Here is a 17,190-nt window from a genome sequence, read left to right on the forward strand (position 1 = left end):
TTTGGAGACATGTTCACTTGTGTATTCTGATTGTTTATATTTAATGTATCCTATTGTTGAAATAAAGTAAGAAAATAAAGAGCTGTGATTGGTCAGCTTGTTATGACACCATTTGCAGGGTTCACACAGCCCACCTTCACGAACGTCTTCTACGATTTTGAGGCAATGTGTACTTCAAAAGTGACCTCTGTATTGAAATGATTAGTTCCAGCTCCAACATTAAAGTGAGTGTTGCTGTCACTACTACTATACACAGGAAAACATGTGGAAGACAATTGCAATTAGGTCTGCCTACGCATGCCGAAACAAAGATTGTGGATGACTGACAAGAGGCTCACTTTGTTCATGTAATTCTACTGTCGAATAAACATGCTCAGGTGCTGAGAGCGATGCCCAGAGTGAGACCTCTTGTATCCAGTTTGTAACCAGAGCCAAAGACATAAAAATGTATCGGTGACAGAAAAGTTATTGAGTTAATTTTCATTTATCGATCGATTTATTGACTAATATTGACTAATCAGCCCAGGTCTACAATTGTATACATTTTTCATTGCCCCTGGACATCGAATTTAATGCTTGTTAATGTCATTGAAGGCCTTAATTTTTGCAAAATCCATTTATGACTTTTAATGCTTTTTGATGACCCGCATATACTCTGTTTAAGAGCTGTGCTGGATAATAAGTGGGCAGCCGGCTTTTTTCGCTCATTTGCTAGTACTGCTCGACTTAACTCTCAACCAGAGTGCTTGGCTGGTCACGTGTTGCACAGACCCAAATTAATCTTAAGGAAACCTAAAATTGCACGTCTTACTGTACCTGATCGATTGTCCTTGCTGCCAGCTGCCACTTCCTCCACACAGTCCGAGGGGAACCAGCCAGTGCGACCTTTCGCCGTTCCCTCCCAGTAGCCCCCCTCTCCGACACTTAAGACTGCAACATAAAGAAACATATACATGACGCTGATGCTTATTTTTTTTTCTGCATTAAGAGTCTCATCCCACCTTTCACTTTATCCCCTTTGTTGAGGGAGAGCTGCCTGTCTCCACTAGCAGAGTGGGCCCGAGTGGCCACGTACACCCTCCCAGGCACTGCACTGTACATCCGCTTCACTTGACCTCCCCCACTGCCTGCAGGCGCCGCCCTATGGAACCAGGTCAAGACACGAAGAATCTCTTACAAAAGCATACGTTTATGCCATTGCAAATATATCGAGGCCATAACTACTTCCTCTATTTCTGTTCCCTTATAGAATGTTCACCAGCAGCTCAGTCCAATGTGACATTCTCATGGTTATAATTAGAAGGGGAATGTAAGTGGGACAACTGAAGCTCACTAGAGTTTATAAATGGCCCTAAAAGGACCTGATTAGAAAGAGAACCAACTATTCTCCAAGGGCTCCTTACCCCTGCCTGCTTCGTGGCTGCCTGTGCCTCTCCTCTGAGTCACTCTGGCCTCCTCTTCCTCGCGATGGGGAACGGGTGCGATTTCTAGGGCTGCTGGAACTTCTCAAGCCAATGGAAGCCCTACGGTGGCCCTGCAGAAACACATGCAAGAAGAGCAAAATATAACCAGCCCAGCAGGCACAAGACATTAAAACAACGCTGGGAACTTGTTGAATTAGGTCCTGACAATGACCAACTCAAACATAATGTTGAAACAACATGCTTTTTGATGACGTTTAATCAATGTTGGGTTCTGACGTTGATTTGACCTTTGAATTTTGGTATTTTCCCAAACAATATTCTACAACACAAATACAACGTTGAAACAACATGATGTTTGACAGCATTTATTCAATGTCAGGTTGTGACGTTGATTTGAACTTTGAAATTTGAAATTTGGTAATTTCCCAACCAACAACATGGATCCAACAATGGACATCGACGTTGTCTCAATTTACAAGTTAAGAATTATTTTGCAATGTTGTTTCAAAGTCAGTTTTAAAGGACATGTATGTATAATCAACGTATCAATGTCTTGTGCCTGCTGGGAGAGCTGTGTATATACAGTGTGTATGTACCTGAGCTGGGTTGGGAGCGTTTGCAGTCTTGTTGGGAATAACCGGAGGATCAGAGTGGATCATGGTATTATCACTGTTAGCACGTAGTAAAGGGTGGGACTGGAGCGCGGGAAGAGGCAGCGTATGGGCGCTTTCTTTTTGCTTGGAGACATATTTTGGTGATTCCAAAAAAGGGACTAAAGAGGCATGGCAGAGTTTACATGTAAGTAAAGGAAGCAGACTTTCATTCAAAGCAGTTTGGCATGAAAACTCACCTATGTCTGAATCTTTGTGGTTTTTGATGATTTCCCCAAGTTCAAAGTGACCAGACATTACAGCCAGCTGCAAAAAGTTATATCATTCTATTTAAAACAGGCAATAATGTGAATAATCTGTTCCAAGGTCAAATCCTCTCTTCCTCCATCAAAGACGTCTTTAGGTGTACAGGCTTTTTATCAAATACACTTTTAAAATTTGTAACATTTATTCAATTGCAAAAATACATTAATTATTTCCCATTTCTATTTGTTGATGATTCTTTACTTTATTTTTATTTAGAGCAGGACCTTTCAACTAAATTGTCTCATGACAGATATTTTTAAATCTTAGCTTCTTTATTATTTCCTGTCCAGCGGTCTTATTTTTGTTTCCACTTCCTGTTTGCCTCCACCACTTTAGTCTGAGCGCTGGCTCCCTCACCTGTGCCTGATTGCCAATCAGGATGCTTCTTTTACCAGTGTACAGGGTGTCCACAAACTCTGGGTACATGGTTAAAAACACATAATTGTTAAAAGAAAGCAATTCTAATGTTGATAAATAATATTTTCACCATTATTTTCTGATTTTCAATGCATAATTTGATGCGCTTTACAAAATTCAGTTAAACTCGATGAAATAGGTTCGAATTGCCGTCGATTTCAGCACACTGACTGGTAATGCGTTCTCTCATGTGGTTTGAATCTGTAATCTTCATCGAGTAAATGTTCTCTTTCAGCATACCCCAGAAAAACAAATCCAGAGGACAAAAGTCTGGTGAACAAGGGACCACTCAACATTACTTCTTCTTCCAATCCAGTGAGAAAAAACAGCTGTAGCAAATTGGGCAGGGGCCCCCATGCTGCTAAAGCCAGTTGGGAAGTCCCTCGCCTAGGCGCTCAATTTGAGGCATCAAGTTGTCTCTCAGCATGTTCAGATAAGTCTCACCCGTTACATGTTCATCAAAGAAGAAATGTCCTAACACATGAGCTTTCCTACAAACCACACCACACCATCACCTTTTGGCTGCCTTGCTGTTTGGATGGATCCACACAGTGTGGATTGCGTTAAGAAAGACCAGCATCAAAGATTCTGTCTGTTGACTTCACCATTTACATAAAACATAGCTTAATCACTGAACAACACAAAGTCTTTAGTAAAATTTATATTTTAATCCAATTTATCCGAAAACCATTCCACATCTGTACCCAGACTTTATGGACACCCTGTAGTCCAGAACAGGGGTTCTTAACCTTTTTTACCTCTTTTCCACGACAGAGAGGCCCACTCAAATATTAACACTATATTTATATTTTTTACTCTTGATTTCAATCATATTGAATACTTATATCCAACCCACTTACAGTTTAACATGATAAACCTTGTCAAATGATATGAAACCATGTGTTATTTACAAAGATTATTATCAAGGCTTAGGTCAGGCTGATTACAAAAATAAATACTTATCAAATATGGTGCAAAAAAAGGGAGTCATAAAAACGAATAAAAAATAGGTACATACAATCACGCAGTGCTACAATAAATAAATACTAAAATAATAAATAATAATAATATTGTAATAATATGTTTCTTACCTAAACTGAAAAATACAGCATCACCACTTCAGTCGTAATTTTTGCGCTTAAACTTCTCTATGACTTTAGCTCCAGACTTCTTCTGTCTAATAGTGTAATTTCTGCCACAAATGTTGGAAAAGTGTATTACAAGTGAGTATCGCTGCGGCCCATACGGACCAAAACTGAGAAATTGATTATTTTGCTCTGTTCGCTTCCATGCTGCATAGTGTTCTGTAATTTTTGCTTTGTTTGCTTCTATGCTGTACAGCATTCCCTAGGCTTCTTGTGTACTTCCCTGCTGAACTATTGCTGTGTTTGTCATTAAATACATTTTTACCTCCACTTTGCCTGACGTCTCTGCACCCTGGGGTCCAGACCAACAACACCCAAGCCAGAATGTAACAAGGGGCCACATTTCCAGAGAGCTAGGGACTTGGGGGCTGGACATTTTGAGAACGAGCATTTTGTAGCACATGGGTTCTTAACTTTTTGACCTTGGGGCCCAATTTTTTTACAGAGGAAAACTCAAATATTATATAAGAAAGCATGTGGTAACTACAAAGACTATTATCGAGGCTTAGGTCAGGCTGATTACAAAAATAAATACTAATCAAGTATTCTGCAAAAAAAAGGGACTCGTAAAAACTGATCAACAAATGTACATACAATTACACGGTGCTAAAATAATATAAAATCTAACTAAATCCCTAATAATAATATGTATGTTTCTTAAATAAATTTTCAATAAAACTAAAGTGCAAATGAAAATACAGCGTCACCACTTTTAGTACTTTTTTTTTTCGCTTAAGAAACTTCCCTAGCTCCAGACTTTTTCTGTTTGATTTTGTCATTACCGCCACAAGTGGTGGAAACATATATTACAACTGAGTACCACTGTGGCCCCATACAGACCACAGCTGAGAGTTATTTTGGCGGTCCTAGAGAGGGCGCTCCAGCGCACATTTGTTTTTCTTTTGTCTGGGTTAAAAATGTCAGAAAAAAACAATCTGATCTGCCAATATGTTAACACTGGTCCGAGTTCCTCTGTACAACATGAGCGCTGTAGTGTTTTTATTTTATTTGCTGCAAAAATTGTAATACTCTTTTACAAATTTTGAACTGAACTGGTCTGTTTGGTCAGGTGTCATTCCCAGGTCACATTTTTCCGCCAGATTGACAGTTAAATAGCCCTGATACACAGTATACTGTAGTGTTTTCTTTTTTACTGCTCTAATACTATAGACAACGACCAGCTACAAACGTCTTGTGTGTTTTTAACATACTTGACAAATTGAGATGATTCTAATTCTGGTTTAAAAACAATAAAACAAAAATACACAGGGCGATGTGGCTCAGATGGTAGAGTAGTGGTCCAGAGAAACTTGAGGGTACTTCGTACAAATCCAGCTTCCGCCAGCCAAGTCACTGCGGTTGTGTCTTTGGGCAAGACAGTTCACAAACATGGCTCTACGTGCCGCTCAAACTGGTGTATGAATATGAATGAATGTTTGGTGGTATGCGCAAACTGGCAGCCACTTTTTCGTCAGTCTATCCCAGAGCAGCTATGGCTTAAAATATAGCTAACCACCACCATGTGTGAATTTGGACTGAATGTAAGATGGGTTGTCGGTTCTCCCTGTAAAGCGCTTTGAGTGTCTAGAAAAGTGGTATATAAATCTAATCAATTATTATAAATACTGAAGACTTAGTAAAAAGATAACTCATAGTTCAACATTCCACAAAAGAGTGAAAGTAAATCCCAACAGTACTTCACACTTACTTTGATATCAAGCAAGATTTTTCATCTCTTGGGGTCTGAAACCCCCACAAAGAGAGTATATTATAGAGCCTATATGTTAAATGAATTATTTTTGTTACCTGAAAAGGGGTCTGGCCATGTTTGTTCTTTGCTTCCTTGTTTGCTCCCCTGTACAAAAGCACTCGAGCACAGCTTTCCTGATAGAGAGGTACAGTGATCAGTCATTAGCATTTTCCCACAAAAAGATGTTGTATTGGTACAATTAGTGGATTATTTCTACTTGCTTTGTTGTATAGGGCACAAATGTGAAGCGCGGCATTTCCTGAGGCATTCTGAGAGGAGGCGTCTGCCCCATAAAACAGCAGATGCTCCAAGTGTTGGGCAAAGCCATTCTGGCAAGCCTTTCAGAGTCAAAACAGTGACACAAATATACATTCATGTAGGTAAATAAGGCAGCACGGGTGGAAAATAAAATTAAAAAGTGGAGAACATGTGAATGAAAAACATCCATAAGCAAAATGGCGCCTTCCTGTTATTTTCCAGAGCAAAACTAAAATAAAATGCTTTCATCATGACACACATAATAAAAGCAATGCACTTGCATTATTCTACACAAACAACAAGAGGTCACTTGTATGCATGAGCTGGAAATAGCATGAGGTGAATCAGTATTGAGATGCTTGATTCAAATATTATAAATGATGCTCGGAGAGGTACCTTATGGATTTCTTCCATCCCAAATTCCTCTTCATCCATGTGCTGTGAGGAGGAGGAAGAAGAAAGAATGGAAAGATGAGGCTGGGAGAAGAGTAAGTAACTGATGTTATAGGACATTGTCAGAAATGGAATAGGACAGGAAAATGGACATGCATGCTAACTATTAATAGAGGACATCCCTTTTAAAGTAGTCATCAAAGTGTTCAGATGGAAAGTACCAGATGAGACTCATCCCAGTCATTCTCATCCCTCGTCCCCAACTTGGCCCTGTAGTAAAGCAAAGTCTCGCAGCATGTGGTGTCGCCCCCCGTCAGGACTGTGTGGTACAGCGGGGTCAGGCCACAGCGGTCTTTGTAGTTTGTAGAGCTTCCCAATGACAAGAGAGCCTGGCAGGAACATGCAAAACAAAGAGTTCCTAATCCTACAGTCTTGTTAAGAATTTTTTCGCTAGCTACAGTATCTCACAAAAATTAGCAAAGCCCTCACATTTCAGAAACCACTCCGTTTACAGTATATTGGATATATTTGAGAGTAGTCAATGTACAGCTTGCATACCAGTATCGATTTACTATACACTGAAAATGAGTCAGCACAGAGCAATTATTGTCTAAATAACGAACAACACAGGTGAGTACAGTCAAGCATGGTGCTAGTGGTGTCATGGTCTGGGGCTGCATGAGTGCTGTCAGTACTGGGGAGCAGTGGTTCACTAAGAGAAAGAGGACTTCCAACATTGTGAAGCAGAGCATGATCACCTCACTTAGGAAACAAGGCTGCACTGAAGTTTTCCACTATGATAACGAGCGTAAACACATGTCACAGATGGTTGTGGAGTGGCCAAATAAGTTACTTCCAGACTTAGGGGAAGGTGGAGGAGTTTAATATGGTTGTATGGGTGCTAAGATAGTGTTTTTGTGTATTTATCTATACATAGTGCAATATTTTACTGTGCAATATGGATAATTTATTACAAATTTTTAGTTACTGTATAGAAAAATCTGCATTGCAACGACATAATTTCGCAATTGTGGGATAAATAAGGTATATCCTAACATCTACCAGCTCCACCAGTGATGTAGTAGAAAAAGAGGATTCCAGTCACAGCTCTGCGGTTCAGGTGAAATCGTTGAAGATATTTAAGACGGTGCTAAATATTCACACATTGAACATGTTCAACGTGGGGTATTCACTCATTTTGCCTGGATATTTAAACCGTGACTTATATTTAGTGGATAATAAATCTATAGTGCTATGCAGAGGTGTGTAGTGTAGCCAGAAATTGTACTTAAGTAGAGCAGAAGTGTCATGATGATCGCTCATGACAATTAATAGTTTCCGGTATTTTGTTTCATTTCCTGTACGGCTCTCTTATTTTTGTTTCCGTTTTCTGTTTGCCTCTACTTTTCTTGTCTGAGCGGTGGCTCTCTCAACTGTCCCTAATTGGCACTCAGGACACACCTGTTCTTGGTTGCCAATCAGGATGCTTTTAGAGGAAGGGCTGGATCATTGTGCTTTGAACCTCCATGCAGCATTGCTTTCCCTATGCTTGCTGTATATATTTTTTTGCCTGTTTTGTGCACTTCCCTGTTGTACTATATTTTGCTATTAAAATTATTTCACCTGCACTTCACCTGCCGTCTCTGCTCTCTGGGGTCAAGACCTATACAACCGTAAGACGTTCTGACCTCTGCTTCACCGGAACGTAACAGGAACTGTCCAAAGTTTGGCTTGGGGGCCATTTTTGACCCGCTGCTCACTTTTTGGTGGACCTCAGCATATTGTCAAAATGAAATGAATCCCTAGTAATAATATATGTTATTAGATATTACTCAAATTTGCTTCATCACCTATAACACAGAGCTCATAATTGGATGTTTTGTTCAGTTAACTTAGTGTATATTGACCTGCATTGGATTGCTTTCAGCATCTTTAATGTACAAAATGTATTGAAGTGACCTCCCCAACATTTATCTTTTCTGTACACGGACCGTTAGTGGACAAAGTTTGGACACCCCAACTTAAGAGTCAGAGTTTTGAGTAGGAGTAAGTAAGTATTTAGTGGGAAAAAAAACACTCAAGAACTGAGTAACTAGTGAGTAACTGATTTATTTAGTAGCTATTTGTTATTGGTACTTGCACTACAATCACAGCTTGTATGTGTGTGAGAGACAGAGAGAGAGGCACTGCTACAGAATGCACTGTACCACAAAATATGCAAATTTTCAGTCATTTATGACGCTATAACAGGGCTAATGTTAGCATATACATAACTAAAATAAAAATGAAAAAAACATCTACAACTTACCGCAACATGTTTTTATAGTTGGATGTGGAATTTTTGTAGGCTCAAATGTGATGATTTCTACTGACGGATGACAGCGCATAATATACACTACCGTTCAAAAGTTTGGGGTCACATTGAAATGTCCTTATTTTTGAAGGAAAAGCACTGTACTTTTCAATGAAGATAACTTTAAACTAGTCTTAACTTTAAAGAAATACACTCTATACATTGCTAATGTGGTAAATGACTATTCTAGCTGCAAATGTCTGGTTTTTGGTGCAATATCTACATAGGTGTATAGAGGCCCATTTCCAGCAACTATCACGCCAGTGTTCTAATGGTACAATGTGTTTGCTCATTGGCTCAGAAGGCTAATTGATGATTAGAAAACCCTTGTGCAATCATGTTCACACATCTGAAAACAGTTTAGCTCGTTACAGAAGCTACAAAACTGACCTTCCTTGGAGCAGATTGAGTTTCTGGAGCATCACATTTGTGGGGTTGATTAAACGCTCAAAATGGCCAGAAAAAGAGAACTTTCATCTGAAACCCGACAGTCTATTAGTGTTCTTAGAAATGAAGGCTATTCCACAAAATTGTTTGGGTAACCCCAAACTTTTGAACGGTAGTGTAAGTTATTTTTTCCTAGTTTGTATGTAAACATTAAAGACCCTCATCATGTCTAACTACGAGTAGCACACTTACATGTCACTTTTTACAGGCTGGGGTCATGTGACTGCCAGGCTCAGTTTGATTGGTGTAATGTAGTCATACGCCACTAGTGTTTACCTTGGATTGGTGAAACACTCATGTGACCGTGCCCACTGGAAGCAGTAATCAATAGATTATTGAAAAATATAACAACAAATGTAGTGATCGGAATGAAACTCAATGTCCATCCATCCATTTTAACAGACTAAAAGTAGAGTTACTTCTTCACAAAAATACTCAAGTCAAAGTAATAAGTATGCTGAATTAAAACTATTCTAACAAGTAAAATTTATCAAAACCCTCCTACCCATCTACCTACGTCTGATGCTATACAAGCTGTACACAGACTACTTTAAGTTATGTCCAAGTTTCTATAGTATTGTCCCTTGAGAAGATATAATACAAAAGTTGTGTGTTATATATTGCAGTGATGTAACTCACCATTAGCCCAGTATGATTGTGAACCCTGACAGCTTTGTGCACCGCAGTCAAACCATCTCTGCTTCTGAAGTCAAAATGAGCTCCGCCCTGAACCAGAGCCCTCATGCCCTCCACTGGCAGGCCTGACTGTGCGGCCACAGTCAGGGGGGTCTCTAGCTCAAGGTGGGCAGGTAGAAAATGTAAGTTTCAAAAATTAGGAGCGTAATGTTTATAATTGAAACTTGTGGCCAGCTCACCTCCACTCTCCAGGTCATGAAAGTTTGGATCAAGACCTTTATCCAGGACTTTAACCATTTTCTCCAGCGCTCCAGTTTGTACATAATCCATGAACTTTTTGAGGCTGGCCTGAGAAGTTTTCAGTGAATGTGAGTGGACTATAATTGGTTAATGCACACAATGAATAAAAGGGGAAAAAAACAATTACCTTAGTGCTGAGCTTGGAAAGTGCCTTTTCATCCAGATTTGTCTGCTTATACACTCTAGTTTTGTATCGAAACTGAAAAGCAGAGAAGATGGGCTTAAAGTGAATTCAAAGGAATCAAAAAACTAAATGAGATTGGAAAAAAGAGCTTGTAATGCTACAATTTTACTGACTGTCAAGCACATTGTAATGGCGATGATGTTGCTGGACTGGTTCAGCAGAAGTAGCAGAAAGCACATTGTATAAGCCAAACTCTTCATTTGCTCAACTGAATGCCAAAATACACAAACTGCTCCAAATAGTCTTTTTGGATCTAGAAGTAAATGGCTGGCAATAAAATAGAGGTTTAAACTACAGGAGGCTTTGTGTACAAAAGTCAGTCAGCATAATCCACATTGCCTCTGTTTAAAATAACAAAAATCAAAGTTTGGAACTGAAACAACTAAATTATTCTTCAGGAATGAAGCTTTTGAACCGCTATGAAGCTATATAAACACATTGTAATTGTAACATGGCAAATAATCTGAAATATTGATTTTTATTATAATATATTACCCAAAAATATGCATCAGGGGTCATTCAATTAGCTAAATTTACCAACCTCATTCAACCAGCATAGCTCATGTATGGTTATGGTTTTAACTTATTTTGAATATGGTTACATATTTCCAGATTTCTAGTTTCTCATTACAACATGTCTGAAAAGGAGTAGGAAGAAACAGAGCTTATTTAATCCTGACACTTTTCTATTTCATAGCAATTTCTTAAACATGTTTGTTCACTACCTGTGCTTACTTTGTAACACAAATAAATTAAATAAATAACCAATCAAGTTCTTATGAATACATAGATTTGTATAAGTTGTTATTCAAATAATGTGATAAATAACGAAAGATGATCTCATATATTTTTGATAAGGTTCAAGAAGTTTATCAGGATTATTCTACCTTGTACTTTGTAAACACTTTGCGTTTGAACAGTTTCTTAAACTGGAACATATTAGTACATTGTATGATTTCTGTGCTTTATCCATTTCATAATCAACTTACACACACTGACATACTAAAGGTATAAACTGTTGTATGTGCATACAAATGTTTTAAGTGTAATTGTTCCCTAAGGTTATATTTATCCTCTGTTGTCGAAAAGAATTGTTGTACATTTTTGGGTAGCAGGTTATAGTTTGCTTAGTGTATAATTTTAGCTGTTTGCAAATTCATCAAATCATTAAATTGTAATAATTGTGTTTTAAATCAATAAATAAAGGGTTTGAATGTTCTCTATAACCGACATCTTGTATTATTCTAACTGACCTATTTTGTATCATGGCTAGTGAATGAAGTGTACCATTATAATTATTTCTCCATATTTCTACACAATAACTTAGATATAGTAACACTAGCGAGCATAGAGAATATGGAATGATTTTTAGTTCAGAACGTATTTAGCTTTATTCATTACAACAACATTTCTTGCCACATTATTTTGTATATTTTTATGAGATTTTCAGTTCATTTTATCATCTATTTTTGCATCTATTTTATTTTATTTTACCATCTACTACTAAAGTAGTCTGTTTTTGTCAAACCATCTATTTTTAAAACAACACTTTTTACTAACATTATATATAGTCTGTGGAAGGTAACATTACACATATATTATATAAGTTGCTTATAGAAAACCACTTTGGTGATTTGGATCCTTAAAAAATGCAAAAACTCTTTGTCGGTCAGTTCTGTTCACATTGCCGTTATTAGATTTACCAGCAGAGGGCAGTGAGAGATCATTGTGACAGTCCAACATTCATCATGCAATACAAACTAATGAAACATGATTTTATCATAGTGGATTTGCTATTTATCTATTAGCGGTTTCACAAGGGAATGTGTATATGTTAGGAAGTTCAAATATGTGGAAATGTTAGAAAGAAGTAACTGTAATACAAATATCCAAAAAGTGCTAATTAAACTATCCATCCATCCATCCATTTTCTACCGCTTATTCCCTTCGGGGTCGCGCGAGGCGCTGGAGCCTATCTCAGCTACAATCGGGCGGAAGGCGGGGTACACTCTGGACAAGTTGCCACCTCATCACAGGGCCAACACAGATAGACTAGTTTCTTTTATTTTGGGTTAATGTGTGTAGGTTGTCATGGATATGTGTGTCATTATGTCATACCTCAAGGTAAGGCACCCCTTTCTCAAAGGACTGTGAGTATTCCCTCAAGGTCCTCTCCTCGTCGAAGAACTTGGCGTCCCGTCCCTCTCCCGCGGGCTGGAAGAGGCCATAGTTGTAGACGTCCCACAAGGTCTCAGTGAGGGAGCAGATGATCTGCTGCTTGGCGTTCCACACCGTGCAGTCTTGGTCGAACTGGAGACATTGCTGACAGACCGAGGAGGTCAAAGGTCAGCGATGTAGCTTGTATACCTTATGATGTTGTATATAGTCTCTAACACGATGAAATAAATGAGTGGCAGTCACAACAAAACTTTTGAAATGCTCAATATTTTCTTTTGAGATCATGCAGTGAAGTGAATTATAATTATATAGCGCTTTTCTCTAGTGACTCAATGCGCTTTTACATAGTGAAACCCAATATCTAAGTTACATTTAAACCAGTGTGGGTGACACTGGGAGCAGGTGGGTAAAGTGTCTTGCCCAAGGACACCACGGCAGTGACTAGGATGGCAGAAGCGGGGATCGAACCTGCAACCCTTAAGTTGCTGGCACGGCCGCTCTACCAACCGAGCTATACCGCCCCCTGACCAGTCAAGTCACGCTTATTCACGGCAAAGAAATGCGATGAAAAAAGTTACCGGGAGAAAATATGGTGTTTTGGCATCCTTGCGCTTATTAGAAATTAATTAAAGTAATTTTTGCTATTTGTGTGAGGTGCAATACTGACAATATTGCTTGTGGAACAGAGTACAGTATATGTGTTCTTTACAGATTAAACATTGCCATACTTTGTTAATAAAACACATTTATACTCAACAGAACTTAAACATTGTAATTTAAGCAGTTGTTTTTTGACAGTATATCACACAATTTTGGTTAAAATGAGCCTAAATACTTCCACACAAACAATATGCTTTACTCTACTGTGGGCATGCCTTAGAACAGTGGTTCTCAAATGGGGGTACGCGTACCCCTGGGGGTACTTGAAGGTATGCCAAGGGGTACGTGAGATTTTTTTAAAATATTCTAAAAATAGCAACAATTCCAAAATCCTTTATAAATATATTTATTGAATAATACTTCAACAAAATATGAATGTCAATTCATAAACTCAGTGAAGCACAAGCTCAGGTTTCTCACTAAAATGTCTGTCAAAAAGAACTGTGAAAAGAAATGCAATAATGCAATATTCAGTGTTGACAGCTAGATTTTTTGTGGACATGTTCCATAAATATTGATGTTAAAGATTTAATTTTTTGTGAAGAAATGTTTAGAATTAAGTTCATGAATCCAGATGGATCTCTATTACAATCCCCAAAGAGGGCACTTTAAGTTGATGATTACTTCTATGTGTAGAAATCTTTATTTATAATTGAATCACTTGTTTATTTTTCAACAAGTTTTTAGTTATTTTTATATCTTGTTTTCCAAATAGTTCAAGAAAGACCACTACAAATGAGCAATATTTTGCACTGTTGTACAATTTAATAAACCAGAAACTGATGACATAGTGCTGTATTTTACTTCTTTATCTCTTTTTTTCAACTAAAAATGCTTTGCTCTGATTAGGGGGTACTTGAATTAAAAAAATGTTCACAGGGGGTACATCACTGAAAAAAGGTTGAGAACCACTGCCTTAGAAAATGTATGGCTTACCTTACCTTTAAATAATTTATTATCTGCCACATTATATTCATGAAATACAGTGCAAATCCACAGCAGGTCGAAAAAACAATATGACTAATCATGTGCAACAATCCAGAGTAAAAAGAACAAATTACTGTGTGAGCATATGAGACCCATAAGCCACAAAAGCACCTCAGAAATATGTGCATGAATGCATTTTTGGATTTTTCAGTCATTGGCGTGCGGCCATTTTCAACACGTCATTACATTACATTAAGCCACAGAGCAGTGCTGTCCAGGTCCTAACAACACAGCGTGGATGTATCCATGCGTATTGTTCCATTTCGGTAAAGCTGTGAGTAAAAACTGTACACCTCAGCACATTTCATGTTCACCCCCCGCCCCCTCCCCTTCCCACCCTTACCCGTGAGCAGCTACCCCCTATAGTTTGCAATGTTAGTTACTGATAGGGTCTACTAACTCTATTGGCATGGCAACCAGTTCATTAGAGGAGTCAGGCCCCAGTTGCCGTAGCGATATGTCTGCAGCCCTTAGGAGGTAGAGCTGCTAATGGCAAAGAAATAAGAGCGAGTATATTTGTGAGCATATATATTCTATAGGTTTGTCATGTGGTGTGCATTATGTGATATAGGATTGAGTGTCTCATTGAGAGTAAACCATCATCATGCAAACTACTTTCAACGTGGGGATTTATGTCCCCACCCACTTTAAAACTAGCACAGTTAAGATTACAGAGGCTGAGGTGTGTTTATCAAAGGTGAACAGAGTATTCCGGACCCAAGGGCACATATCCTCATATTCCTCCTCCTTCTTCCCCCTCCCCAAACTCATTAAAAGCCAATTAGCGATTACGGTTGCTTTGAGGGCAGATTAGCTGACATGTAGAACAGCCAGAACGCATAAAGGATATGAAAATTTAGTAACGATGACAGAGTGGAGAGGTTACGCGGTTGCACTGTTTCGCGCCTAGTTCTGGTATGTGTGGGCTTGCCAATTCTCACCTGCCGCCTCCACACAAGCCAGAGCTGCTTCAAGTGTGAATTGGAGCCAAGTTTGGTTTATAAAAGCACAATAGCACCATGTCTGACCTTGACCCTACATGTTGACTGAACATGTCTGCCATCACAGGCTGATGAAGTTGAACTCACACTTTCTTTTCGAGAGTCATCACCCATTGGAATGACAACATGGTGAAATGAGGTGTGTAGGGGGGGAGGGGGGTGTATCTACTCGCTGCAAAGCTCTGGTTCTTGAGAGTGGATTCAAAATGTGAACAGAAGGTCTGGGTCAAGTAGGCTGTGAAGTATCAAATAAGACATGTTTTGTTTGGATTTTTTCTAATGTACTCTAAAACACTGGTGTCCAAAGTGCGGCCCGAGGGCCATTCTCAAATTTTTAACGGCCCCCGGCAAATTCTATAAATACTACAACCGCAAAAAAACATTAAAAAGTGGGAAAAAAAAGAGCATGCAGGTGATATGTAATGAGAATTCTAATAACACAAAGATGTCATGCAGGCTGTTTTTTTTTTTTTAACAGTCATTGCTCAAAAAATAATAATGAATCAAAATCAATGTTGTTATGAATTAGTGACATATTCAAGGCTTCAATTACCTCACATCAAATATTCGACTCTAAAATATTTTTTAGGGAAAATATTGTATATTTAGTGTGTTTTCCATTAAAAAAAAACATTATGACAAAAAGAGCAAAAAACAAACAAGCAAAAAAAATAAAAACATACACAATAATAAAAACTTATAATCAACCGATAGATTTAAAGTTGATCTAGAGATTTGAGCGTTGAACGTAAAAAAAAAATGTGTGACTTATTTTTACCACTTTTATGATTGGGGCCCTTTTGGGTTCTTGAGCAAACAATCAAAATCAATGTTGTTATGAATTGTTGACCTACTTATGGCTCCAATTACTTCAAATCAAATATTCCACTTTAACACATTTTAGGCGGGAAATGTTGCATAGGAGGTGTTTTTGCCGTAAACTGTCATTGTCATAAAACATGATTTTAAAAAAATATATATATATGACTTTTTGTGACTGAGAACTTGAGGAGAGCCCTAAAGTTAAAAACGTACATATTGTAATGGTTTTGAAAATAAAAAATTCTCAAAATGGACCCCACATGCTTTGATTTTACAGTGTGCAGCCCTCAGTGCCAAAGGTTTGGACAACTTTGCTCTAAAGTAACAGTACTTTTACTTGAGTACTGCTAAGGTCACAACCAAGTTTAATTTTGATATTTGTCCATTGAGAAGTAATATTAAAACGGCTGCTGAAATGTGACGGAGTACAGTACTCATTTTTGTAAGATACCGCATGGAAAGTTTTTCTCTCTGCAGTAGTAGCATTTAGTAGAATACAACTCATAAAGAAGGCTTAAATAATGGTGTGTTTTTAGAGAACCTACTGTTTGTTTGATGTCAGGAATTCCAACGCGGAACACCATCATGGTCAGGAAAGTGTCCTCCAACGGCGCCATGGTGGTCATGCTGCGCTCCATCAGTGCTCTTCTCTTGTGCGGTGCGTTCAAGCCCGTGTGATGCTGATTGGCCGCGACGACATGATGCTGCGTCTTATTGGCTGTGTGATGATGTAAGATGTCTTGATTGGACATGTAAGCGACCCCGCGGTTTCCCGGGTTTCCTAACCTCACGGGGCGGTCTGCTCTCTGCCTGCCGACTACAATGGCTGCCGGTTTGACCACCTCGCCAACTTTTCCTTCCCAGGATTGTCTTCCTCCCGTCATTTCCTTCTCTAGCAAACCTTCTAACCCTCCATTCTCGATGTCATGTCCGTCTTCCCCTTTTCTGGGTTCTCTGACCAGGTCCTCGTCCTCCTCCTCATCCTCCCCATCTTGGTCATCCTGACCGGGATAAAAGTGCTCGTTATTTCCCAGCATCATTCGCGGCACAGGGGTCACTGCAGAGAGGGCTGAGTGACATAGCTGTCATGGAGACAAAACATGGCTATCCCAAGAGAATGGCCTCATCCTTTGAAACATGCTGTGGGGAACAGGCAGAGAAATCGGTCAGTTTGAGTCAGTTGAGTCCGGTTGGGTCCAGGATGGTGTGAACCCACTCAAACTTGAAGCTATGGAACACACACAGCATACTTATGAAGTATGAGGGCCACACTGATCGGCAGAACAAACTTGTAATATAATCATGATTTTACAAGGAA

General features: G+C 38.8%; 1 protein-coding gene across 1 annotated transcript in view; it reads right to left on the reverse strand.

Moving 5' to 3' along the window:
• LOC133655634 (SH3 and multiple ankyrin repeat domains protein 1-like) overlaps positions 1-16,977 on the reverse strand; it is a 55,614-nt gene extending 38,637 nt beyond the window's left edge. Inside the window, exons 1-14 of the mRNA XM_062055967.1 lie at positions 16,418-16,977; positions 12,343-12,546; positions 10,168-10,239; positions 9,980-10,088; positions 9,744-9,895; positions 6,526-6,693; positions 6,308-6,349; positions 5,875-5,991; positions 5,710-5,787; positions 2,275-2,341; positions 2,021-2,196; positions 1,404-1,534; positions 1,002-1,141; positions 817-930 (exon numbers count right to left, since the gene is read on the reverse strand). Coding sequence (XP_061911951.1) covers positions 817-930; positions 1,002-1,141; positions 1,404-1,534; positions 2,021-2,196; positions 2,275-2,341; positions 5,710-5,787; positions 5,875-5,991; positions 6,308-6,349; positions 6,526-6,693; positions 9,744-9,895; positions 9,980-10,088; positions 10,168-10,239; positions 12,343-12,546; positions 16,418-16,912 — 2,065 coding nt within the window. The 5' untranslated portion in view covers positions 16,913-16,977. The remainder of the gene's footprint in view (positions 1-816; positions 931-1,001; positions 1,142-1,403; positions 1,535-2,020; positions 2,197-2,274; positions 2,342-5,709; positions 5,788-5,874; positions 5,992-6,307; positions 6,350-6,525; positions 6,694-9,743; positions 9,896-9,979; positions 10,089-10,167; positions 10,240-12,342; positions 12,547-16,417) is intronic.
• Between the last annotated feature and the right edge of the window lie 213 nt (positions 16,978-17,190).

This window comes from Entelurus aequoreus, linkage group LG08, assembly GCF_033978785.1.
Source record: "Entelurus aequoreus isolate RoL-2023_Sb linkage group LG08, RoL_Eaeq_v1.1, whole genome shotgun sequence".
Lineage (NCBI taxonomy): Eukaryota > Metazoa > Chordata > Actinopteri > Syngnathiformes > Syngnathidae > Entelurus > Entelurus aequoreus.